Source organism: Drosophila ficusphila, unplaced genomic scaffold, assembly GCF_018152265.1.
Source record: "Drosophila ficusphila isolate 14025-0441.05 unplaced genomic scaffold, ASM1815226v1 contig_197, whole genome shotgun sequence".
Lineage (NCBI taxonomy): Eukaryota > Metazoa > Arthropoda > Insecta > Diptera > Drosophilidae > Drosophila > Drosophila ficusphila.
The window spans coordinates 1041820-1064172 of record NW_025064091.1 but is presented as its reverse complement, the minus strand read 5'-3'; the positions used below and the strand labels follow the sequence as shown (position 1 = coordinate 1064172).

Genomic DNA, 22353 nt, shown 5'->3' with positions numbered 1-22353 from the left:
TAAGGCCAACACAGCGAAAGCTCTTCGAAAAAAGCTTGCGGGAAATGGTCAAAACCAATGGGGGAGTGCGAAGTGGGCAGAGGAGCAAGAAGGTTTTGGCGCACCACCCACAGCATCTGTTCCCTTTGCACGTGAGCGGAAAAAAAAATCGAATCGAAAATGTATCGCCATTTTGTCCCCCTTTTCCGTCCAATTAAAAACAAGCCGCTTATCTACAACCCTGGCGGTTGGCCAAGGAATTGCTATCTTATCAGTGGCCTCTTAGCCTCTCTTTTGCCGCACACTATTTTCTTCTTTTAACCGGCTACCGTCAAGCTTTGTTAGCATCTGGCAACGCTGCCCAGCAAACAGAGTTGTCTTTTGTCGATAACTAGCCGCTCGTAAATTTGAATTTCTGTTCAACACACAAAAGAGCTTTCGATTTGAGTAAGAGCTGAAATCAAATTACATGCTGGTACTAACGTTCTTGACGAGGCTGAATTACTAATTAAACAGTCCTTTCGGGAACAATTTTTCCGTATTTCCTCGTTCATCGTTAAATATATTTTTATTACACAAATATATTTTTATTTAAAAAAATTAGCATTGCTATTTTTGATATTAAATGCTTCTGAGCACAATTCACGTTCTATATAGCTGCACCTGGATTTGTAAATATCCTTTCTACTTTACTCTGTAAACTTTAACCATTATTTTTAGAAAAACATCAATGTATCCACTTTAAAATGAATATATTTTTGTTTGCAAATTGTTTGCGTTTTGACAAATATAGCAATAAATTATGACTACATATTAGAAATAATATTAACATTTAATGAGCGTTCGGCTGTTGCTGCTTATACGAACGCGGCCCAATAAAAGGTGAAACTTAACAAGAAAAAAACAGAACAAGTTATCTAAATACAAAATATAAAGATACATGCGCGTGAAACTGATGCGGTTAGTCGTATGCCGCCATCATAACAAACAATACATAAATCCCTTCTTCTGGATCGCTTTTCTGTTTTTAAATAATATTATTAACTAAATTGTAGATCAACGAATGTCTGTTTCTCCATCTCCATTTAGCACCACCAGCCAATAGCTCAATGCATTGTAAGTATCGAATGGGTAATTTTGCCTTTTCTTGAAAAAAATGTTAAGAGTTTTGAAGGGTTAGAAATGAAATATTTAGAATATTTCTGCTTCAGAAATATCAATTAAAAAAATTGAATTATAAATTGCATTTCCATTCTTCCCTGTTAAAAATGTTTACATGATAACTTTTACTCTATGCATCTTTTTCCTCCTTTAAAGACCATGCTTCTTGGTAAGACAATATTTTGAATATTTCGTCAGAACAAAATTTAACGTTGCGAAGACTGTCGTACAGCTTGCGGTTTGGTTTTCGGTTTTGGGCTAACTATTTGGTGGTAATGCTGAACAGCCAATGGTGCTGGTGGTGTTAGTGGTGCTGCTGGCGCTAGTTGGACTTGGTCAGCTCAGTGCGGTTGGCGGCCACTTCGGCCAGAATGAGTAGATCTGAGGTAGAGGAGGTCACGTCGAAGGCCGCTTGCGAGGAAAGCGACGAGGACGACGACGAGGAGTTCGAGGACAGTGGTGGCGAGGTCGACGACGAGGTGGCCGAGGCACTCACGGCCTTGGGAGCACCACTCTGATTGAAGTAGTAACTTCCGTTGATGGTCAGCGGCAGGATGGAGGCCACCTCCTGCTCGATGGCACTGACATCACGCCGCGTGATGCTCTCCTTGCGCGCCTTGCGCCGCTGGCTGCCCACGGCCTGCAGTTGCTGCTGCTGCTGCTTAATCTTCACCAGGTTCTCGCTGGCTGCAATGACTGCTCCTTTGGACGCGGTAGCCGCTGCTCCTGTATTAGAGGCCATCGATCCGCCACTGAAGCTGTTCGAATTTCTCTGCTTCTTGCTGCCGCTGAATTTCCTCTTCTTTTTTGTGCTGCGCTTGCGCTGCAAGTAAGCATCCAAGCTGAGGGCTGGCAGCTCCTTAATCTTCTCCTCTAGGTCGAAGAAGCCACTGCTGCTGGACTCAGACGCGCTCCTCGGATGCTTTTGCATGGAATCCGGACTGCTGTCTTGGTGTTCCGGGGGCGAAACGGGTGGGGTATTCGGCACCGCATCCACGGGGATGTCCACAAAATTTCCACCCAGGTTTGCTGCCGGCGGCGAGCGAGCCTTGCTTTTTTTGGATATGGCCGCAAGTTGACCGGAGTTGACCAGCTCCTGATAAATCTTGCCCTTGCAGGAGCGCACGGATTTGGCCTTCTTGCAGGGTGACCCATTGGTGACCGCCTCCTCTTCGCTGGAGTGGCTCGAGTTGCTGTCCAGCAAAGAGCGCTTGTGGCCATTCCCATTCGAATTCGAATTGGCACCTGGCATGTGGGCGGATAAAAACTGGCTGGTCTCGCTGAGCACCTGCTGCAGGGCGTAGTCTTTCTCCTGCACTTGGACTTGCAATAGCGAGCTTAACTCGCCCATCTGCGTTTCATCCGCCAGCTTGAAGTAGTTGCGGCGCAGCAGAGCTCGCGGCATGTCGCCCCGATCCGCCCACTGCAGTTGTACTGGAGTCGGCACCTGCTGCTGTTGCAGCGACTGATCCTCGCTGGGGACAAAAAGTCCACCAGCCGCGTTGCTGGGACGGGTGGCCAGCGTGCGCAGCGGCGGAGCCGGCAGTTTGTACCACTTGAAGTTGGGGTTCGCATTGAAGAAAGCGTCCTTGTTCTGCAAAAGCCAACATGTGTGTAAAGCAAATTAGGGGTCGTTGAACCACGTTGTCAACTTTTAGATCCCCACCTGCTGTGCCAGATCCGTAAAGCAATGCTTCTCCTGCTCGTCGAGTGCGGCCCACCAGTCACCAAGTATCTTGGTGATAGCACTGAAATGGAAAATGCAAAACAAAAAGATTAGTAAGTTTCCCGGGAGCTAAATCTCTTGCAGGAGCCCACAACCCACCGGTTCTCAAGAGTCTTGTAGCGCTCCTTGACGATGCCGCGGTGTCGCTTGCAGAAGATGAGAAACGCATTCATGGGCCGGCGAGCATGGTGCTCTGGTCGAATGGTATCTACAGGCTGATCCTGCTGCAGCGGCCGCGGCTGCTGCTCTACCAAATGGCGATCCTGTTCGTGCTTCTGAAGCGGCACTGTGACCACATCCACGTCTGCGTGCTCTTCGGCGGCCTCGCGACGAATGCGCGTGACCTCCTGCTGCAACGGCAACTGCACCTGGATGCGCGCCTCTTCCTCGTCGTCTTCGTCCTCCTCGTCGAGCTCTTCTTCCTCATCCTCGTCTTCGTCCTCGGTGTCGCTGCTATAGTCCTGCAGCTTGGCATAGTTGTGCACATCCTCGATGCGTCGAAAGGCATTTTCTTGGTCCTCGGTACGTTGCGGCTGAGGGCTAGCTAAGGCACGTTTGGCTGTCTCTTCGAGTGATCCATGTGCTTCCGCTCTGCTAGACGCAGCTTTTGTATAGGCTTCTTCTCCATTTGATGTTTTCTCTTTGGTGGCGGGCATGGGCAGCCAGCGAAGACTGCTTACTCCTGTTTGGGAAACCCTATTGACCGCAGCCATTCCGTTTGGAATTGAAACTATTGCTCCAATCGGGGTGCGAATACGCTCTACATCTTTGTAGAATGGTCTTAGAGCCCCACAACCAAGTGAAACTCCCCGCGAGGGAGACGCAGGAGTTGAATTTTTACAAATTTGAGAAATACTAGTTGCTGATCCGGTAGCCACTGCTTGGTATTCCAGAAAACGGCCAGATCCTTGTCTAGCTGCTCTTAGTGTTCCTACTCCTATGACAGGAGCAAGTCCTCGGAGGGTTGCAGGGTCAATGAAACCGCCTGATCCTTGGCCAACCATAGATGCCTTTGCATCGCTTGCTTTTACGGATCCTGGTGAAATTTCCGTGGACACTGGAAATTCCGTAGACCCGCCGGATTCGTGGATTAAACTAGTTGCCCTTGGGGTTTCCAGACCTGCAAAGGATTCTTCTGCAGGAGAAAGTCCCATAATGCTGCTCGATTTCTGAACGCCACCTGTTGCTGCACATGCTCCACTTGTTTCCCGGATTTTCTCAATCACTTTCATCACCCCGCTCGTCATGCTGTTGTTGTTCATTTTTTGCTCTACTGTTTTAAGGCCACTGTAGTTGTTGTTATTTTTGTTGCTTGTGTTGTTGTTGTAGGCAAAGTGCAATTTTATTGCAGCACCTGCTGGCGTCACCTGCGCCACCTGCTGACCACCGCCAATGCTCAAGCCGTTTATCATGTTCTTAGCTTTCGTTTTCCACTTATATGTCTAGTCCTCGAACATATTACGCTGAAATTGAGGGAAAAGTTGTGGATACTTTTAGTTGGTAAATTTCACAAATGCAAGAAAACGGCGATGCCAATCTGGCTGGAGAAAAAAACTAATTGGCAGCTCTGGCTTCGTGCGATATTGAGTTGTTTACAAATTTCCAGAGAGAGAGAGAGAGAGATAAAGAAAGAAGGATGGGAAGAGATCAGCTGTGCTTGTGTGTGTGATGACTTCCCCTCCCTCCTTTTTTTATTTTAATGCGAAAATTTCAAAAACAAAAAAAAAAAGAAACGCACACAAACAAGGTTCTTTATTGTTATGAAATTAAATCAAAATAATCTTTCTCAGCAAAAACTAAAAAAGGGTAGACAATTCATATGAATACCAGTTATAGAGTTAATAAAAACAATAAGTAAATGCACTAAAAAAAAACTGATTTTGGTTTCCAGTATTTTACAACACTATTTGCTAAGGGTAACAGTAAGAACTATGTATGTACATACATATGTACATATATACTCGTCCAAAATTTAGATTGGATTGATCTATTGCATTTTTTTAGTATAAACATTCATGTATCTCTGTAACCATTAGTTTAAGTTACATTCAATTATTTAAAAAAATTTTAACTTCATACATGTATGTACATACATATGAAGATAAAATAATATACGCATTTGCGATGGTGTTTCAATTATTAAAAAAAAAAAACAATTATTAGTTCAGTACAGTTCACTTTAAAAAACCAAAACTTAGCATTAGGGCCCTATAAGTTTTATAATAGTTTTGTTACCAATATTTAATTCAGTTGTTTTTTCATACTTCTATGCTATTGCACAATTCTGTGACAAACAAAACACAATTAAAGAAATGGGAAGAGAAAAACAAAATAACGAAAACAGGCTACGTGTACAGCTGAGCGTAAAGTTGTTTGTGTGTGCGAAAGCACCAGAAAAGAGAGTACGAGTGCGTTGCCTTCGCTCTTTTTCGCACAGTTCGCTTTGAACTTGATTAAGCCCATTGTCGTTGTTGTTCTTGTTGCTTTGTTATTCTACTTATTTGTTTGTGCGAGCAACGCACTGCCTTTGTTGTTATTTTGCTTTATTTTTAAGGGAATTGAAAGAGGGGAAGAGGATCGCTGTGTAGCGTTGCCACCTGAGCCGAAAAGTAAAGTGCAGCTGTCAGCTGTTGGTTACCGTTGGCTGACTACTTCTATCTCTTTCGCTCTCACACATACAGATGCACACGGTCAAGGCCAAGTTTTTAAAAGAGGGTGGTGAGAAAAGGGGGAGGGGCGGTTGTGTTCATAACCTTCAAACAGTTAGTTCTAATTTTTTTAGGTTAGGTGTTCAACTAACTTTGAAAAGCAATCACTTAAATTTAATATTTATATACAAAAAATAAAAACACACAAGCACACAAATTTCTTCCGCACATCAAACTCACACACACAAACAAAGAACAGCTGATGACGTTTGTTATTTCTTGCGCGTCGCCTATATTTTTTCTAGATTTTTTCGCACAAAACAAAAATTTTAAATGAAAACGGTTTTATACAAACTGAGCATAAATAAAAGTTTGTTTTAATCGCGTTTTACTTGAGTGAAATTGTTGCCCCGAATCGAAGACTTTGCTCTCGTTTAATTAAATTTCAATGTTGATGATGTCAAATGAGAATGAAAACTGACTGTGTTTTCTGTTTTTGTGTTTTTGTGCGGCGGCCAGAGGCAGCGACGTCGGCAGCGAAGGCGACGATGTCGAGACGTCGCTTCGCACTCTGGGCCAAATAAAACTAATATGGTCGTGGTAAAAATATGAAGTGCTATTAAAAAAAAATTTTAATTGAATTCAAAAATTGAATAACTTTGTGAAACGATAGAGAAGCTTAAGCACATCTGTATTGAGTACTTCAAAGACTAACAGCTTATTTATACACTTTTTATAAATTCAGGCATTCAATTAAAATTGAAAATTTTAGAAAATTCAATATTTATATAAGTTTATTAGAAAGTGAAATAAGCACTTTGTTATAAATAAAGTGCAATAGCAAAATACTTGCCCCACAATACGCAGCGTCGGTGCTGACGTTAAATTGCGCGCAGCAACAACAACATTACAGATAAATGTATTTTATTTTACTTTTTCTTTCTGCAAACGCCCCTCTGTATGAGTGAGTTCTCTTGAGCTCCCCAAATTCTCAGCGCATCCATATTCACATTCACAGAGAACTGGTAGGTCTCTCTCCAAAAACAATAACAAAGTAACAGTTTGCGGCAGCTATCTCTGTTGCACTTGGTGCGCGCGCTCAGCTGTTTTGCATTTGTTGTTGTTGCTAACGGAGAATTGCACAGAAATTTCTTATAAGGGAGATTGAAAATATAAAAACAGAAGTTTCGTCGAAATTTTTTTAATTAAACAGGTTGACAAATGCGAACCAACTTCTTTTTATACAAAAATGTTTTTTTTTTTCAGCAAGGATGATTAAACCAATTTATTAATGGGAATAATTCATAAGAAAAAGAAAAATTAAAGCTACATTTTTAAAGTTGGTAAAAATGTTAAGTAAAAAAAAAGTAAAGTAAAAGTAAGCGTAAAAGAAGTTCAGTTCGGGGAGCCGAAACTTTTTTTATTCAATCGTCGTTTAAAAACTTAATATTCAAAAATTGTTGTACTAATAATTTTATAAAGATTTTCAATCTCTCTTTTGGCAGCTAAATGATATATGTAGTTGTCCGATCTTGGCAATTCTGACATACTTATGTATACATATATAAACTTATTACATTCTATGACTACACAACTTTCGGTCAAGTTTCAGGAAGATAACTTTAAAACTTTAATTTTGTGTTAAATCAAAAAAAAACCGGCAGAATGACAAATGGATAGACGTACATACATACATTTACATACATATGTATGTCCAGATCGACTCAGATAGTGATGTTGATCAAGAATACATATACTTTAATAGGCCTGAGACGTCTCCTTCACTGCGATGCAAACTTCTGACTGAAGCTATAGTACTCTCTGCAAGGGTATAACAAGGACAAGTACTGGACAAAAATGTGACGAATTACTTAAAGAAAATAATTAACACCTAAAAGTAATAGAACATTTCTACTCTTTATCTACTTGTCCATCTTTTTTTGCAACAAGTTAATCAGCAAAGCTACCATATAAATATGTATGTATGTAAAAGTTGTGAGTGTTTATATTTCTTATACATTATATACATCCACCCCCCCGAAACAATTGCCGTGTTTTTTATTGCATAACCACATTTAACAGTTTTGCTCGAACGGCTGCTGATTCGGTTTGTTTGCAATTTGCATTTTTGCCCAAGCTAGGGGCAACAACAATGTTATTGTTTTTCAAGGTCACACACACACACGCGAAGCGAGATGAGCGGCAAAACAACAACCTACCCACCGCCACCTCCTGCACCAATTCACCACCCGACCCAAACGGTTCAGGTTTGGAGGTTCACTTCAGTTCACTCTCCTCTCTCTTTTTAGTTGGTTTGGTTGGGAGAGCGACACAAGCGAGCCGACAATCTGGCTATCTCACACACACAATCTCCAATCTACAGTGCACCCTCAGTATGTACTTATTTATTCCGCTCTGACTTCACTAAGATTGCTTTGTTTAAGAAAACAAAGTTAAAAAAATTATTCCAAAAACATAAAACATTTCCTGTTAGATTGTAATTGCAACCAAAATACGATAAAAATTTTAATATTTTAAATTTCCTAATCGTACTTCAGCTGTACATACACACATATATTTTATAAGTATAAAATTAAAAAAGGTTTGTAAGAATCTCTACTTTCCTATTAAAAGAGAAAACCATATCTAAATTAAATTCATTAATTCAGACTAGGATTCACTCTTCGAAGAGCGCACCGTAGTTACGTATGTTTGGGGCGGCTGGGCGGTAAGATACCGTTATGCACTGTATCTAGCGCTTTTTCTCTCCTTGTCTGTATCGTGTGTGTGTGTGTATATGTAATCTGGTGCCAGTTTTCAGGGTCAGGGAAATTCGATTTTTTGTGTTTGCCTGTCTCGGCTTCTTCTTCTTCCTAGTGGCTTTCTTCAACGGGCGACCCACTGAAAAAAACGATACTGTCAAGGCCAAACCAAGTGGAGTAAAAACCCGCTAAGCAATGACTGAATTTTCTACCTTAAGTTTTGTTTAAAGGTAACAAACGATAATTTAAAAGGACTGATTAAATGAACAAAAAAATTAGTAATACATTTATACCTTATCAAGTTATCATTTTCTCAAAAGTTAATTTGAGTTGATTAGTTAAAAGTCGATTATAATTATCAAATCGGATATTGTACAGTCTTGGCTGATTTGGAATTGCCTACATGTGATGGAACCCCCGCTTAGGCACCAGACACAAACGTAATGAAAAATTTCTGGGCAATTAAGTACCAAAATATCAGAAAACGCCAGTTTTTTAACAAATCTGCTCTAAAAAACGCTATGGTGACAGAGTGGGGAAAAATAGTTCTATTAGGGAGAAAAAAGCTGGTGGAATCGATGTCAAAACGGTTTAAGATGTTCATTGACAACAATGGTGGCCAAAACAAGTATGTATTCATTTTTCATGTTTTTCATTTAAGTCAGTTAAAAAATATATTTTCTCAGCTGGTTGAAATAAGCTGCTGCAGTATTTTAAGCAGTATTTTTGTTTAAAAAATTTTATTGAATATTTAAAAAATGCTAAAAAAAATTTTAAACAAAAATCTTAAGTTGAAGGCTCACACTACAAATCCCCATTTAAATTTTTATATTAGCTCTCATGGTTTGCTAGATATATGGCTTTAAAGTTTTTTTTTTGAGGTGCTGGTTGAAATAAGCTACGAGCCACTGTACATATTATGAACACATGTATGTACATACATACATAAGTCGGAACGGGCCGGATTGGTCCAATCCAATAACTCCAATTGAAGATTTTGCAAAATAACGGGGAAAAAAAATTATTGGGCCGATGTTTTTTATCATATTGACAAAGTTTTTTTTAAATGGAGTTTTTTATGGATTATTGAATTTCGTGTTAATTTTTTTAAAAAGCTAATCGAACGAAAAATTATAAGGTCGTTTTTTTTTATCAGACATGATTTTTCAAATATTTAGTCTTTTAATGGCGATTAAATTTCCTACATAATATTATATTATATTATAAAGGAGAGAAGTAGATGAGGCTAGTCTAGTCGTTTGTAAAATTTTAGTCCAAATGCAAGTAGGGGAGAGTGGGGCATTGTCGTCACTTTTTTTTTAATTGCGTAATTTGTTGATAAAATAACTTATTTTTATCATGTAATATACATTGTTGGATTCGGAAAAGATCTGGCTATAAAATGCAGTAAGTATTTCGGACATTCTCTCACTTGTTTATTAATACGAAACTGTTATCTGAAAGAAGTCAAAATTGGAAAATTGAAAAATCGTGGGGCAAAGTCGTCACCCCCCTGGGGCAAAGTCGTCACATAGAATAATGAATGCAAATATAGGTACCCATGTGCACAAAACTATTTCAACTTGTCAAACACACATTTATTGATATTCATACATATAAAAAAGTGGAACACTATACCTATTTTTTGCAAAAATTTGACACATTCAGATCTAAGTGAAGGATAGAAAGCAAAAATCAGAATTTCTTAAAGATTTTTCTTTGGGCGACCTCTTTTTTAGAATTTTATTTTTTTTGAAGAACCTTTTGGAGAAATTATATTTTATATTTAATACTTTACATAAACAATCACAAAACAATAATAAATTGATACGAGTTTGTATTTCAGTCTGAGATAATACAGTGACGACTTTGCCCCACCCGTTGAGTGACGACAATGCCCCACGCGACATTTTTTGATAAAAACATGAATAACAAATTGAAACTCGAATCAGCTGTTAAACAACCTACCATCTCGTGTTCGCCAAACATTTCTCAACAATAATAACTCACCTTTATACTTCTTTGATCGAAAATGTACTTGGAAGAAAAAAGGTCTGCGCCGGAGAAAAATTACTTTTGAGGCTCCGAAACACTTTCTGATGAATAAATAATTATGCATAACCTATAATTCTACCAAACTCCGTCGGTAATGTAGGAATAGTGCAATACACTTACGCTAAAAAAATTGGGTTGGTAGCCCTTATATTTTTTAAGATAATAGCGAGTGACGACTTTGCCCCACTGACGACATTACCCCACTCTCCCCTACATGCATATTAACTTCGGCTCGCCGATGCTATCTTTCTTTTTTGTAACGATCAAAATATAATATGGCTATTATTAAGTAGAAAAATAAGTTTTGATTTTTATAATTAAATTAAAGTTGGGATGGTTTTTGGTTCAAAACTATTTTTAGTGTAAATAACACTGTGCGACAAAAAAATGTTTGAGTTGATTTTTTCTTATTTTTCACTTCTACTAGTCAAAATAAGAATACAAGTTTTTGGATTTGTTAATATCAATAGCCAATCAGCTTCTACGCACACTCAAAGGTCCCAAAAACGCGTGTTTTTGCATATTTCACAGCCTTATAATACCATATTGGGAAAATATTTTTTCACCGTTATAAGCGTTTTATGCAAGTTCAATATCTATTAATTAAAATATATTAAGCAAATATACCGTTAGGCTTTTATAACAATGCTTTAAAATTTTTTTCTCCCAGCTCTATACTCTGGGCGACTACGTATGGAACTTGTTACGCGAGGATACCTCTGAAAAAGCCAAAAAAAATCAGAAAAAAATTTCACTTTTAAAAAAAATAATAGTTTATTGGAAGTAAAAAAAAAATAATATTTTGTGTTAAATATTTTCATAATAATAATTTCATAAAATTTATCATAAAAAAAGAAATCCTATCACTTAGAAGGTGGCATAAATATTTTTGTGCATAACTTATGCCCCTTAACCGAAAACAATCAAAAAGTAATTCAAACAAACATTTCGTTAAATTTTGTCACACAGTGTAATCCGCAAAAACATATGTACATAGTTGCAATAAGCCTATCAAATAAATACTCTTCCAACTAATTTAAATTTCTATCCCACACAGACTTTTTCGGTTTACTTTTGTGATAGATTTGTTTAGTTCCGATGTTAATGAACTTTAGAAAATGGGCGTCCTATAACGACCACGCCCATCACAGCGACCACATACATATTGATAAGACGGAATTGTTCTATTTTCAGCCAACAGGCAAACACTGATAAGACGAATAGCACAAGCCGCGCAAACTGGAGAGGACAATGGGGGCGGTTGACGGGACCCTTACGATAAGCTGCAGTCTCTCCCCGAGATATTTTTTAGACGAAAACATTATACATAAGCTGCAACAGGTTTGAAACTTGTTTTATTAAAATTGTAATAAAATAAAATTCAAATTAATTGAGTGATTATAGAAAAACTATTAAATTTAAAGAAAATACATAATAGTATTATTTTCATTGTGGTTTAAAAGAGTAAGCCCTGGTTTTAAAATCCAATTATTATAGAGATAAGCTACGGGATTTTAAAAATTAATGAATTAAAATGAATTTTTTTTTACTTGAGTTTAAATTATATTTTTTAAAAATCGAACAACTGCCATTGCAGGCGGCAACACTCTTAAGGTGTTATACTCATATTCTTTTTTGCCTATGTTTTTTTGAATGTATGTATATTTATTTGAGAATATTGTCTGTAAATTTCAAAGTAATCCGGTAAATAGTAAGGAGCGTATTTGTAAAGACGTCTCCGACGTAGTTCAACTAGTAGCCAAAACTTTAAATGCGTTCTTCTCGAAACCATGTTTTCTAAGTCGGTGGGGAATATTTCTCCGAGACGGCTTGACCGATTGACAACGATGTTATCATTATTTTCCGTTGTTTCTATATAGATTTTTGATCTCTCCTATGGCAGCCATATGATATAGTTGTCCGATTTTTATAAAATTTAATTCGAAATTCGATAGTGGTTAAAAAACACCATCTGGGAGAAATCAAGTCGATATGATAAAAAACAAAGAAGTGATCAGGCCCGTGTGCAATAACTACACAACTTTTGGTAAAGTTTCAGCAAGATAGCTTCAAAACTGAGAGACTAGTTTGCGTAAAAACAGACAGGAGGCAGACGGACAGACGTACATATTTCGATTCAGATCGTTATGCTAGTCAAAAATATATATGTTTTATGGAGTCTGAGGTGTCTCCTTCACTGCGTTGCAAACTTCTGACTGAAATTATTATACCCTTTTGCTCTGAAAGGGTATAAAAACACTACATGTGAAATATAATATGAAATCAAGACTTTAAGAATGTTTTGGAGCTGGTGGATTTGAAATGAGAACACGCGCATTATGACATCCGATTTGTTTAAATCAGTTATGAAGTTATTAAGAAAATAAGATTTGTTACTCTTTTTTTTTAACTATTTATGTATGCATCCACACTTTGTTTAAGTTACTTGCAATCTTTCAATTGCTTTAATCAGCTTGATACTAGAAACGTTTATTCTAATACGTAGCTAAAACCCTGCTATTTAGCGGAACAGTTCCGGAAACTCTATTCTAAAACCGCCTACAGTTTTTAAACGCCACATATTAAAACAAAAGTACAATGCGAGGTTTTCTCCCTATAATTGCCAAATCAGTAATCGCGAACGATTTGGGAAATAAGGTTTTTCAAACATTTTTAAAACAAAGTACACGACATCGGCTTCCAAAAGTAAATTTCTGTTTTCGGTAAATTAACTTTGAAATGCATTAGGCCTAACAGGTTGTACTTCAATAAGAAAATATTTTATCGTCCAACTATAAGCTTGAATAATTAATGTGACAAAAAACACTCACCAAAAGATGCCGCAAACGCTTTCGAGATGAGATACTTTGGCTGCGACTGATCCTACCGCTTGAGCACATTAATGAAGGTTTCGTGCGGCACGCGGATGTTGGCAAACATACGCATCTTTTTCTTGCCCTCCGCCTGCTGCTTGAGCAACTTCATACGCCGGGTGACATCCCCGCCGTACAGCTTGGCTGTAACATCCTTGCGATACGCCTTGATAGTCTCCCGGGCGAGCACCTTGCTGCCCACACACGCTTGGATGGCGATCTGCACCATCTGCTTCGGTATGAGCTCGCGCAGCTTGAGAACCATTTGGCGGGCCACGCTTGTGGCCTTCGACACATGGACGATGCGGCACAGCTCGTCAACGGGCTTGCCGTTTAGGTGAATATCCAAACGTACCAAGTGCGACGGATGGTAGCCATGGTCCTCGTAGCTAAAACTAGCATACCCCGAACTCATTGACTTAAGGCGATCGTGGAAGTCCAGGATGATCTCGCTAAGCGGGAGGACATACTTCATAAGCACACGCGTTTCGTCGATGTTCACCGAGCTTTGCTGCAATCCGCGTCGTTCCACACACAGCCCAATCACCTGGCCCACATAGTCGGTGGGCGTGATGATCGTGCCCAAAACCAATGGTTCATAGTACTCCTTTATGCTGTGGGGCTCCGGGAAGAGGGCTGCATTGGATATGTCCATGGTGTCGCGTCCCTGCTGCCGGATCAGCTTTGCGTTGCTCAATACCAATCGATATGTTACCGAGGGCGCTGTTATTATGGGTTCAGCGCCATGTTCCTGCTCCAGGCGCTGACAGAACACCTCCATGTGCAGGAGACCCAGAAAGCCCAAACGCCAACCTTGACCCAATGCCGGACTAGAGTCTACTTTCACAGTGACGGCCGAGTCATTGAGTACCATCTTATCGATGGCACTGCGTAGGGCTACATGTTTTGACTGGTCTGCAGGAAAAACGCCGGCGAAAACTAGTGGCTGTTGCGGGCGATAGGTTCCTGCGGCGCTGGTAGCTTGGTTCTTTAGGTGTATCGTGTCGCCCACAATGGACTCCTTGCTGTTCCGCATGTTGCAGGAAATCAAGCCCACTTGACCGGCAGAGAGTTCTGGAACTGGACACTCCGCTGGCCTTAACACAGAGATACTCTTCACGGGATACACCTTCTTGGTCTCCAGCGACTGAATGTCCTGGTTTAGCTCCAGTTTGCCATTCAGCACATAAATAAGGTTAAGGGCCCCTCGGTACTTGTCAAACCAGCTGTCGAAAATCAGGGCCCGAAACTCGCTTTCTCTCTTAACTTGCGGCGGCGGTATGATATCGATGACACTTTCCAGTACCTTCGACACGCCAGTGCCCAACTTGGCGGACACGCGCAGCACTTGGTCAGGTTCGATGCCAAAAAGCAGCTTCATATCCTGGCACACCTGATCGGGCCTAGCGTGCCTAATGTCGATTTTGTTGAGCACAGGGACCACGGCCAGCTGGCGCTGTTTGGCCAGGTGGTAGTTGGCCACGGTCTGGGCCTGGACACCGTGGCAGGCGTCCACTAAGAGGACCACGCCGTCGCAGGCAGCCAGAGAGCGGGAGACCTGGAGAATTTACAGTATTAGCACGAGCAATCGGCTATCTGGTCTTAACCCACCTCATTGGAGAAGTCAACGTGACCGGGGGTGTCAATAAGGTTTAGCAGATACAGCTGGCCCTTGTGGCGATGAAATATAGAGGCGGTCTGGGCCTTGACAGTGATGCCGCGCTCCCTCTCTACCTGGAGGCTGTCCAGTACCTGGTGCTGCCCCGCGTTCCGAGCAATTGCTCCCGTAAGTTCCAGCAGCCGGTCGGCAAGTGTGCTCTTGCCATGATCGACGTGCGCAATGATACTGAAGTTACGGATGCGTTCCACCGGAATGCGGGCGAATTCCCGCAGCAGCTCCGCCTGCGAAGGTTCCCCTTCATTGGATAGGTGCTCCTCCGGTTTTGCGGCTTTGGCCTTGACCCGGTTCGTGGTGCCCAGGCAACGGTCAGAGCAGTCCCCGGACCTTGCCACCAGCCAAAGAGAGCATGGGTTGCCCGCCGCACGTTGGAGCAACCAGCGGGTGGAGATCGTCCGGATCATGACAGAATTAACATATTTTTACCGGCAAAAAAAAAAATTGTTACCGCACACCATGTGCGTGATGTGACCGTTCGATGAAAAAATACCGATAAAACATTTTCCCAAATCCAATCGCTAAATACCGTCAGTCTTGGGGTTAAAATAACAGCTCTTGATTATCATTCACGGAAATAGGTAAATAATTTGGCTTTTCAGTACATAATTTGTTGTATTTAATTGTCACTCTCGTATAAAAAGAACTGAAAGTTTGTTATTATTCACTGGCAGAGGGTATAATAATTTCAGTCAGAAGTTTGCAATGTAGTGAAGAAACACCTCAGACCCCATAAGTATATATATTCTTGATCAGCATAACGATCTGAATCGATATACGTCTGTACGTCTGTATGTTTCTCTTCAAAGGGATAGCTCCCATACGAGAGATTGAAAAAAAAAAAAGAAAGGAAGCTATTTTCGGCAAGCCGAAGCTTATATACCCTTGCAGATCTCAAATACGTCGAACAAAATGCATAAAGCCTAACAACATCGAAGCTATGACGATTTTTCTATTCATTTTCCATATTTTCGACTATCATATGGGAGCTATATGATATAGTTGTCCGATGTTGATCAAATTTAATTCGTAATTCAAGAATCGTAAGAAAACTCTATATTCCAAAAATCATACTTGTCTGCTGAAAAACAACGATGTTATAAATTTATTTTCGTTATTTCAATATAGAATTTTCGATCTTTCCTATGGCAGCTATAAAATATAGTTGTCCGATTTTTATGAAATTTTTTCCTCAATATAAGAGTTGTTTAAAAACTTGATATTCAAAAAATCATGCTCGTACGATAAAAAACAACGATGTTATCAATTTTTTTTTCATTAATTCTATATATATTTTTCGATCTCTCCTATGGCAGCTATATGATAGAGTTATCCGATTTTGATCAAATTTAATCCGAAATTTAATAGTAGTTAGAAAACGCCATCTTGAAGAATTCAAGTCGATCTGATTAAAAACAACGGAGTGAGATTTTTTTTTTTCAATCTCTCGTATGGGAGCTATCCGATATAGTCGGCCGATCCGGCTCGTTCCGACTTATATACTGCGTGCAATAACTACACAACTTTTGGGAAAGTTTCAGCAAGATAGCTTCAAAACTGAGAGACTAGTTTGGGCAGAAACGGACAGACGTACAGACGTATTTCGATTCAGAAGGTGATGCTGATCAAGAATATATATACTTTATGGGGTCTGAGGTGTCTCCTTCACTGCGTTGCAAACTTCTGGCCAAAATTATAGGTAATACCCTTTGCTCTGCAAAGGGTACTTCGTTGTTTTTGATCACATCGACTTGATTTCTTTCATATGGCGCTCAATATCGGATAAGTATTTCATATAGCTGCCATAGGAAAGATCGAGGAATCCATTTAGAATTAACGGACATAAAATGATAGCATAGTTGTTTTCCACCAAACAAGCATAATTTTTGGAATATAGAGTTTCTAATAATTCTGGAATTTCGAATTAAATTTCATGAAAATCGGACGACTATATCATATAGCTGTGATATGATCAATCGTCGAAAATATGAAGACTTAATAGAAAAATCGACATAGCTTCATGTTGTTTAGCCTTTACGTATTCTGTCCGACATTTTTGATGACTGCAAGGGTGTACAAGCTTAAACATAAGCATCCATACAATAAGAAATATACGGAATATTTTCAAAAATCTCAGACTCGTATCGAAAAGTTAACTAATTGGTAAGCGGTTAGGTTAAAATTTAAATCTTCGTTTAATTTTTTTTGCTCAGTCAAATAACAATGATGGTGAACAAACCACGAAGCAAAAATACTTTTATTCTCGTTACCTAAAACAGAAAATAAGTCTAAAAGTAGAAAGGTTTTCATTTGGTTACCTTGTATATATAAATCAACTACCGATGTATGTTTAAGAGGGCTTTAGAAAGACAGCCAAGTTTAAATTACAATTTTAATTAGAATTTTGAAAACCATTTCAGATTATTTGCCAGAGCAGCCACAAGGTGATTGCCAATTTGCCAATGTAAAAAACACAGTTGAACTCGACTTAAACCCCTCCGTAAAACCATAAAAACAAAATGCGTGAGACGCGCTGATTTACAAATTGTATAAAAAGCATATATATGTATTCATAGAGGATTATATTGGGTTAAAAAAGACTTCATATACATAATAAAAGAGATTTCTCATTTTGGTTTTGTTTTATACGTTCGAGGAGTGCACTTTTTAGCGGGCAGTCTGCCAAGCCGAGTGTATACAACTAACCACGGGATCCTGGAGCCGCCTAGGAAGGGATCACTGCTTGTTCAATCAGATCGTGCTTAGGAATCGGGCGGAACTGAAGGAGAACACCCCATGGTTGTTGAGTAAAATCGGAGCGGAAGGCTGCTACGCACATGTAAGTATAACCTAAATAATTCGCTCGCTTTGAAACTACACAGAAGGTAAACAGACAAAAATTAATCAACATGCAATATAAGTCGGGTTGGATTTGCTTAGCTTAAATGCAGAGTACAATAATAATCCATTGTTAATCGCTTCTAAATACATAGTAGGAATACAGTTGTTTTCATGTGTGTTTCGCTTGATAGGAGTGATATGATGTGAGTTCGCTGATGGTTTTGTTTTGTTTTTGATGGAGCAATTGCATTGCAGACGTTTTGCATACGCGGCAGGTGTATGTTGTATAAATTTAAAGGGTGTGTATACCTAAGTCCTACGAATATATATGTATATGGAGAATGCGAAATTAATACAGAATACTTAGCGCCCGTCGTTTTACAATTGAGAGTAGAATTAAAGCGCGATCGCAACTAAAATCTGCGTACAAAATATATGTTGTGTATATATATATATATACGACTTCTGTGTATAACTATAGATTGCCGCCTTCATTTAGGGCTTGTATATAATATATACCCGCCTACTTATTGCTGGGCCTGCATGCGCGCCTGCATCTGGGCGAGCATCTCCTGCATGCGCCGCAGCTCGGCCTCCTTTTCCTGCAAAATGCGGTCCTTCTCGCCGAGCACGCTGTTCGCCACCACCTGCGAGGTGCTATCCCGCTCGGCCTTCACGCCGTTCTCCTTGCCCTTAATGCCCTTGGCCAGTCGGTCGGAGCGGTAGTTCTCGTAATGCACCTCCTGCGTCACCTCCTGAAGGTCCTGCATGTGGGTGCTATAAAGGAGAAGAAATGAGGATCAGAGGTGGTTACACCTAAATACAAGATGTACTTGGAAATGCTAAGACTCTCTGACTGGATGCTTTTCGTATCCCAGTGTTGCTCTTTCGCCTGAACCACTTACATCAGCATAGTGCGCAGCTTGATGAAGTCGCAGTGGTCGGGATTTTCAACCTCGACCACGCCCCACGGGTAGAGGCGACCTCGAACCTTCTTGCCCTTGACCTCGAGCAGGGTGTTGGCGCCGCAGACGGCGAAAGGCACAGCTTCCTTCAGTTGCTTCACCTGCTCCTTATAGTCCTCATCCTCGTCGGAATCACAGTCTGGCAGTGGGTAAATCTTGATGCCGTGGCTCTCGATCTCTTGCATGATGCGGCACTTGAGTCGCAGAATCTCCTTTTTTGTTAAGCAATCTGCCTTGGCGATCACGGGCACAATATTAACTTTGGAGTGCAACTTCTTCATAAACTCCACGTCAAGGGGTTTTAGGCTGAAGTACAAGTAAAAAAAAAAACAAATAAATGTTAGTACGATCAATAGCAATGGCATAATAGATAATCCCTAAAAATGGGAGGATTTTAAAATTAATTTTTTTTTTTTTTTTTTAGTTTTATGGACCACTAAAATACCTGTAATATTTTATTATTGCAGTAATAAATAATGTTTAAATTGATGGAAAAGCAACGTACCCATGCCCAAAGGGCGAAATAAAGTAGAAACAGCAATGAATGCGATTGTCTACAATGTTGCGTCTATTGAGGCCACTTTCGTCGCGCAGGAAGCGCTCGTATTGCTCATCGATGTACTCGAGGATGGCTCCAAAGCTGTTGGAGTTGTCAATGGCATCGCCGAATCCGGGCGTGTCCACAACCGTCAGTCGCAGCTTAACGCCCCGCTCCTCAATTTCCACCGTCGAGGCCTCCAACTTCACCGTCTGCTTTTGTTTCTCTGAAAAATAAAAGAGGAAGGGTCACTCGGTGTGGTTGGGCAACAAAGCAGTGACTGGACAAGAACAGGGCTTACCTATGGCATCCGGGATGATGCGCTCCGGATAGAGATCCGTGAGAAAGAGGCTGTTGACCAGCGTAGACTTGCCCAGTCCGGACTCGCCCACCACCATTAGTGTGAACTCGAAGCCCTTCTTCACGGACTTGCGATGCACCTGGTTGGGCAAGTTGGCAAAGCCCACGTAGCCGGGGGTCTCAATGCTGGAAAACTAATGCAGAGTGGATACAAAAAAATTATGCGTTTAATTAATAATTTGAGGTTTCAAAAAAAGGTAAACAAAAACAAAAATTAATATTGCTTTGCAACCGTCATCTGATCTGATTCAGACTTGACAACAAACGAGACAAATAAAAAGAAGTGTTTACTATTGCAAAAAATTAGTTTAAAAACAATGACCTGTGGATGTTTAGTCCAGACTGTTCTGAGTGTATAAAATAAAAAACAATTATTTGTCTGAATACAAAAAAGCTTTTCTTGTAACAGATCGGACGCTAATATGTAACCAAAAATTTTGAATGTGGAACCAAATTGATCTTGTTTTTAACAATTAGATTGAAGATTGTTTAGTTATAGAGAAGAGTTGGAAAATTTAGTTATAAGGAATTAAGAAGCAACCAATTTGCTTTTAGTGATCTGTTTATGGTGAACTTGACACTTGGAGTTTTCGATCTTAGAAAGCGACTGTTTGACTCGATTTGCATGCCCATCACGCGCAGTGGAAATTTCTCTTGGGCTTCCCAAGCAGTCTGCACCCATTTCTCCTGCCGTTTCTACATAGCAATGTGCGGTATTATGTGGGTCAAAGGCGTCAGGAGAGAGGGAGAGCGAGAAGGATCCCGGAAACAAAGCAATAATGCGATGCCGCGGACATGTTGTGAATCACTTGATATTCACTCCCATCCCCGCCTTCCACCGACTCCAATCGAGCTTAAGAACGAGCGGGGAGGAGAACCGCCCGATAAGCAGGCTGAGACGGGGGACGAGTGACGAGGGAGCGGCAAACAAATCAACAGCGACGGCAGAGTCGGCATCGTCGCATCTCCGGTATGCAGATGCAGTCCACATAGACTAGGGAAAGAATCTCTCTCTATTTCACCGCGTCCGAACGGAACAAGAGTCGGCACTTGGACAAATAATCAGCGGTTACTCACGCCCTTTGTATCGGCCATTTTAAAATAAAACACGAAACGAACGAAGAAATCAACGTAATGACGAACAAAATAGCAGCGCAACTTAGTGTGACCGCGGTACAGATACGAAAATGTACCGCTTTGCTCTCAAAAAAATACCATTCTCAATTTAAAATATACCAAAGTTATACCAGTAAAAGAATTTTGCCATATTTTTACATTTAATAAATTTGTTTGCCTTAACGGAACTTTTTTTTTAATTAGTTACAAGAGTTAAGTCTCACAGTAAAAACTTTTCAATGGTATTGGCCAAATATCATTCCTAATACTTAACAGCAAGGCTATCGGTCTTAAATTTTTGAAATTTTATTTAAACAACGGAGGTTGTGGAATTAACCGGGAGTGAGTAAATACATAAATCAACGCTTAAACGCGCAATATATGACGATTTAAAGCTAAGCATTGATTGCAATTGCCAGCACTTCCGTATAAACAATGCAGCTTGGGACAGCATGTGGTGCCCAGATGCGTAGCCCTTAAATCGGCATTTCCGGCAGTTGACCGGGTTCTTGTAGCTCCGCGCACTGGCCGTTCTGTGCGCACTGTCGGCACATGTTTTCCTTGTAGCGGGACTGGGTTGAATCTGATGCTCCTGCGCGTACCCACGCACAAAGGCTCGGCAGTTGTAGGCCAAACAGCCAGTGTCTCTGCTCCACACATTCGCAAAGAAAATAGCGCGCAAACCAAGCGATCAACTGTAAGCGTCCACTCTACTTTTGAAATCGTGAAGTGTTTTGTTAAAAAACAATATAAAACATTAAAGTTGAATGTATGTACATATGTATGTTGTGTTTTTATAATTTGTATTAGTTTTGCATGCTATATGTGATTATAACAATGAATGTTTATCCACCGAAATTTTTCATGTTCTGCGAAGGTAAAAGTTTAAGATTAATTAATATTTAATAGGTGTTATTTCTGAAAATCGTCTGCGAATATCTGCAAATCCGTTCAGAGTCTGTTAAAGACGGCGAGTACCTCGTTCGTGTTTCATCAGAGGGGGAAAAAACTTTTATCTTTGCAGAACATGAAAAATAACGGTTGATAAGCATTTATTGTTATAACCACAAATAGCATGCAAAACTAATAACAAATATAAAAACAGAATCTACATACCTTCAACTTTGATGTTCACTTCACTTTCCGGTTTAAATGTGGTTTCATACAGTTTTCTAACTGAAACTCCAAGATTTCAAAAGTGATCGTATTGTTTGCGCGCTATTTTCTCCGCGAATGTGTGGAGCAAAACGAAGCTAATAATCGCTTGTTAGGCATTGTTTTATGGGTAAATAGAAGGAGAGGTGGAAGTCCCAGAGCAAGTAGAAGAGGCTCTCCTCGAGTATTCCAACCGGCGCCGGAAGTCCCTTGAAATCGTTGAATGCCAACAACTCGAGCTTTCCGCCACCGTACAATCGCCCTTCATCGGGAGTGTGGCGCCAACAGCTCGTGCTGTTCTCTGCTGTTGCCAAATTTGGAACACTTTCTTTCACGGATTCCTTTGCAAGTCTTAATCACGGATTTCAAAACATAAAAGATAGCTTTAAATTCGCCAGATCCCCCAGAAATATTGAACCAGACTTGGGAATACCCCACTAAGCATCCTTGAAAGGCATCTAACCACTAACTACATGGCGTGAAAGAATATAACTAAATG

General features: G+C 40.2%; 2 protein-coding genes across 8 annotated transcripts; both read right to left on the bottom strand.

Annotated features, from left to right (window-relative positions):
- Nucleotides 1-714: 714 nt before the first annotated feature.
- On the bottom strand, nucleotides 715-15352 carry LOC108092779. Of its 7 annotated transcripts, none has more exons than XM_017192524.1 (4): nucleotides 13163-13274; nucleotides 2966-4329; nucleotides 2807-2888; nucleotides 715-2734 (listed from the first exon to the last, which is right to left on the bottom strand). In XM_017192524.1, exons 2-4 carry the CDS (start codon nucleotides 4276-4278, stop codon nucleotides 1463-1465), a joined length of 2667 nt encoding a protein of 888 aa, XP_017048013.1. In that variant the 5' UTR covers nucleotides 4279-4329; nucleotides 13163-13274; the 3' UTR covers nucleotides 715-1462. The 7 variants fall into 7 exon arrangements, 5 of the variants coding, with proteins under 5 accessions (XP_017048013.1, XP_017048014.1, XP_017048016.1 ...); XM_017192525.1 differs by lacking the exon at nucleotides 13163-13274 and adding an exon at nucleotides 5907-6013; XM_017192527.1 differs by lacking the exon at nucleotides 13163-13274 and adding an exon at nucleotides 5755-5821.
- Nucleotides 15353-17416: 2064 nt separating this feature from the next.
- LOC108092798 (septin-1) lies at nucleotides 17417-20779 on the bottom strand. Its single transcript, XM_017192569.2, has 5 exons — nucleotides 20661-20779; nucleotides 19525-19717; nucleotides 19191-19449; nucleotides 18626-18991; nucleotides 17417-18497 (listed from the first exon to the last, which is right to left on the bottom strand). Exons 1-5 carry the CDS (start codon nucleotides 20676-20678, stop codon nucleotides 18248-18250), a joined length of 1086 nt encoding a protein of 361 aa, XP_017048058.1. The 5' UTR covers nucleotides 20679-20779; the 3' UTR covers nucleotides 17417-18247.
- Between the last annotated feature and the right edge of the window lie 1574 nt (nucleotides 20780-22353).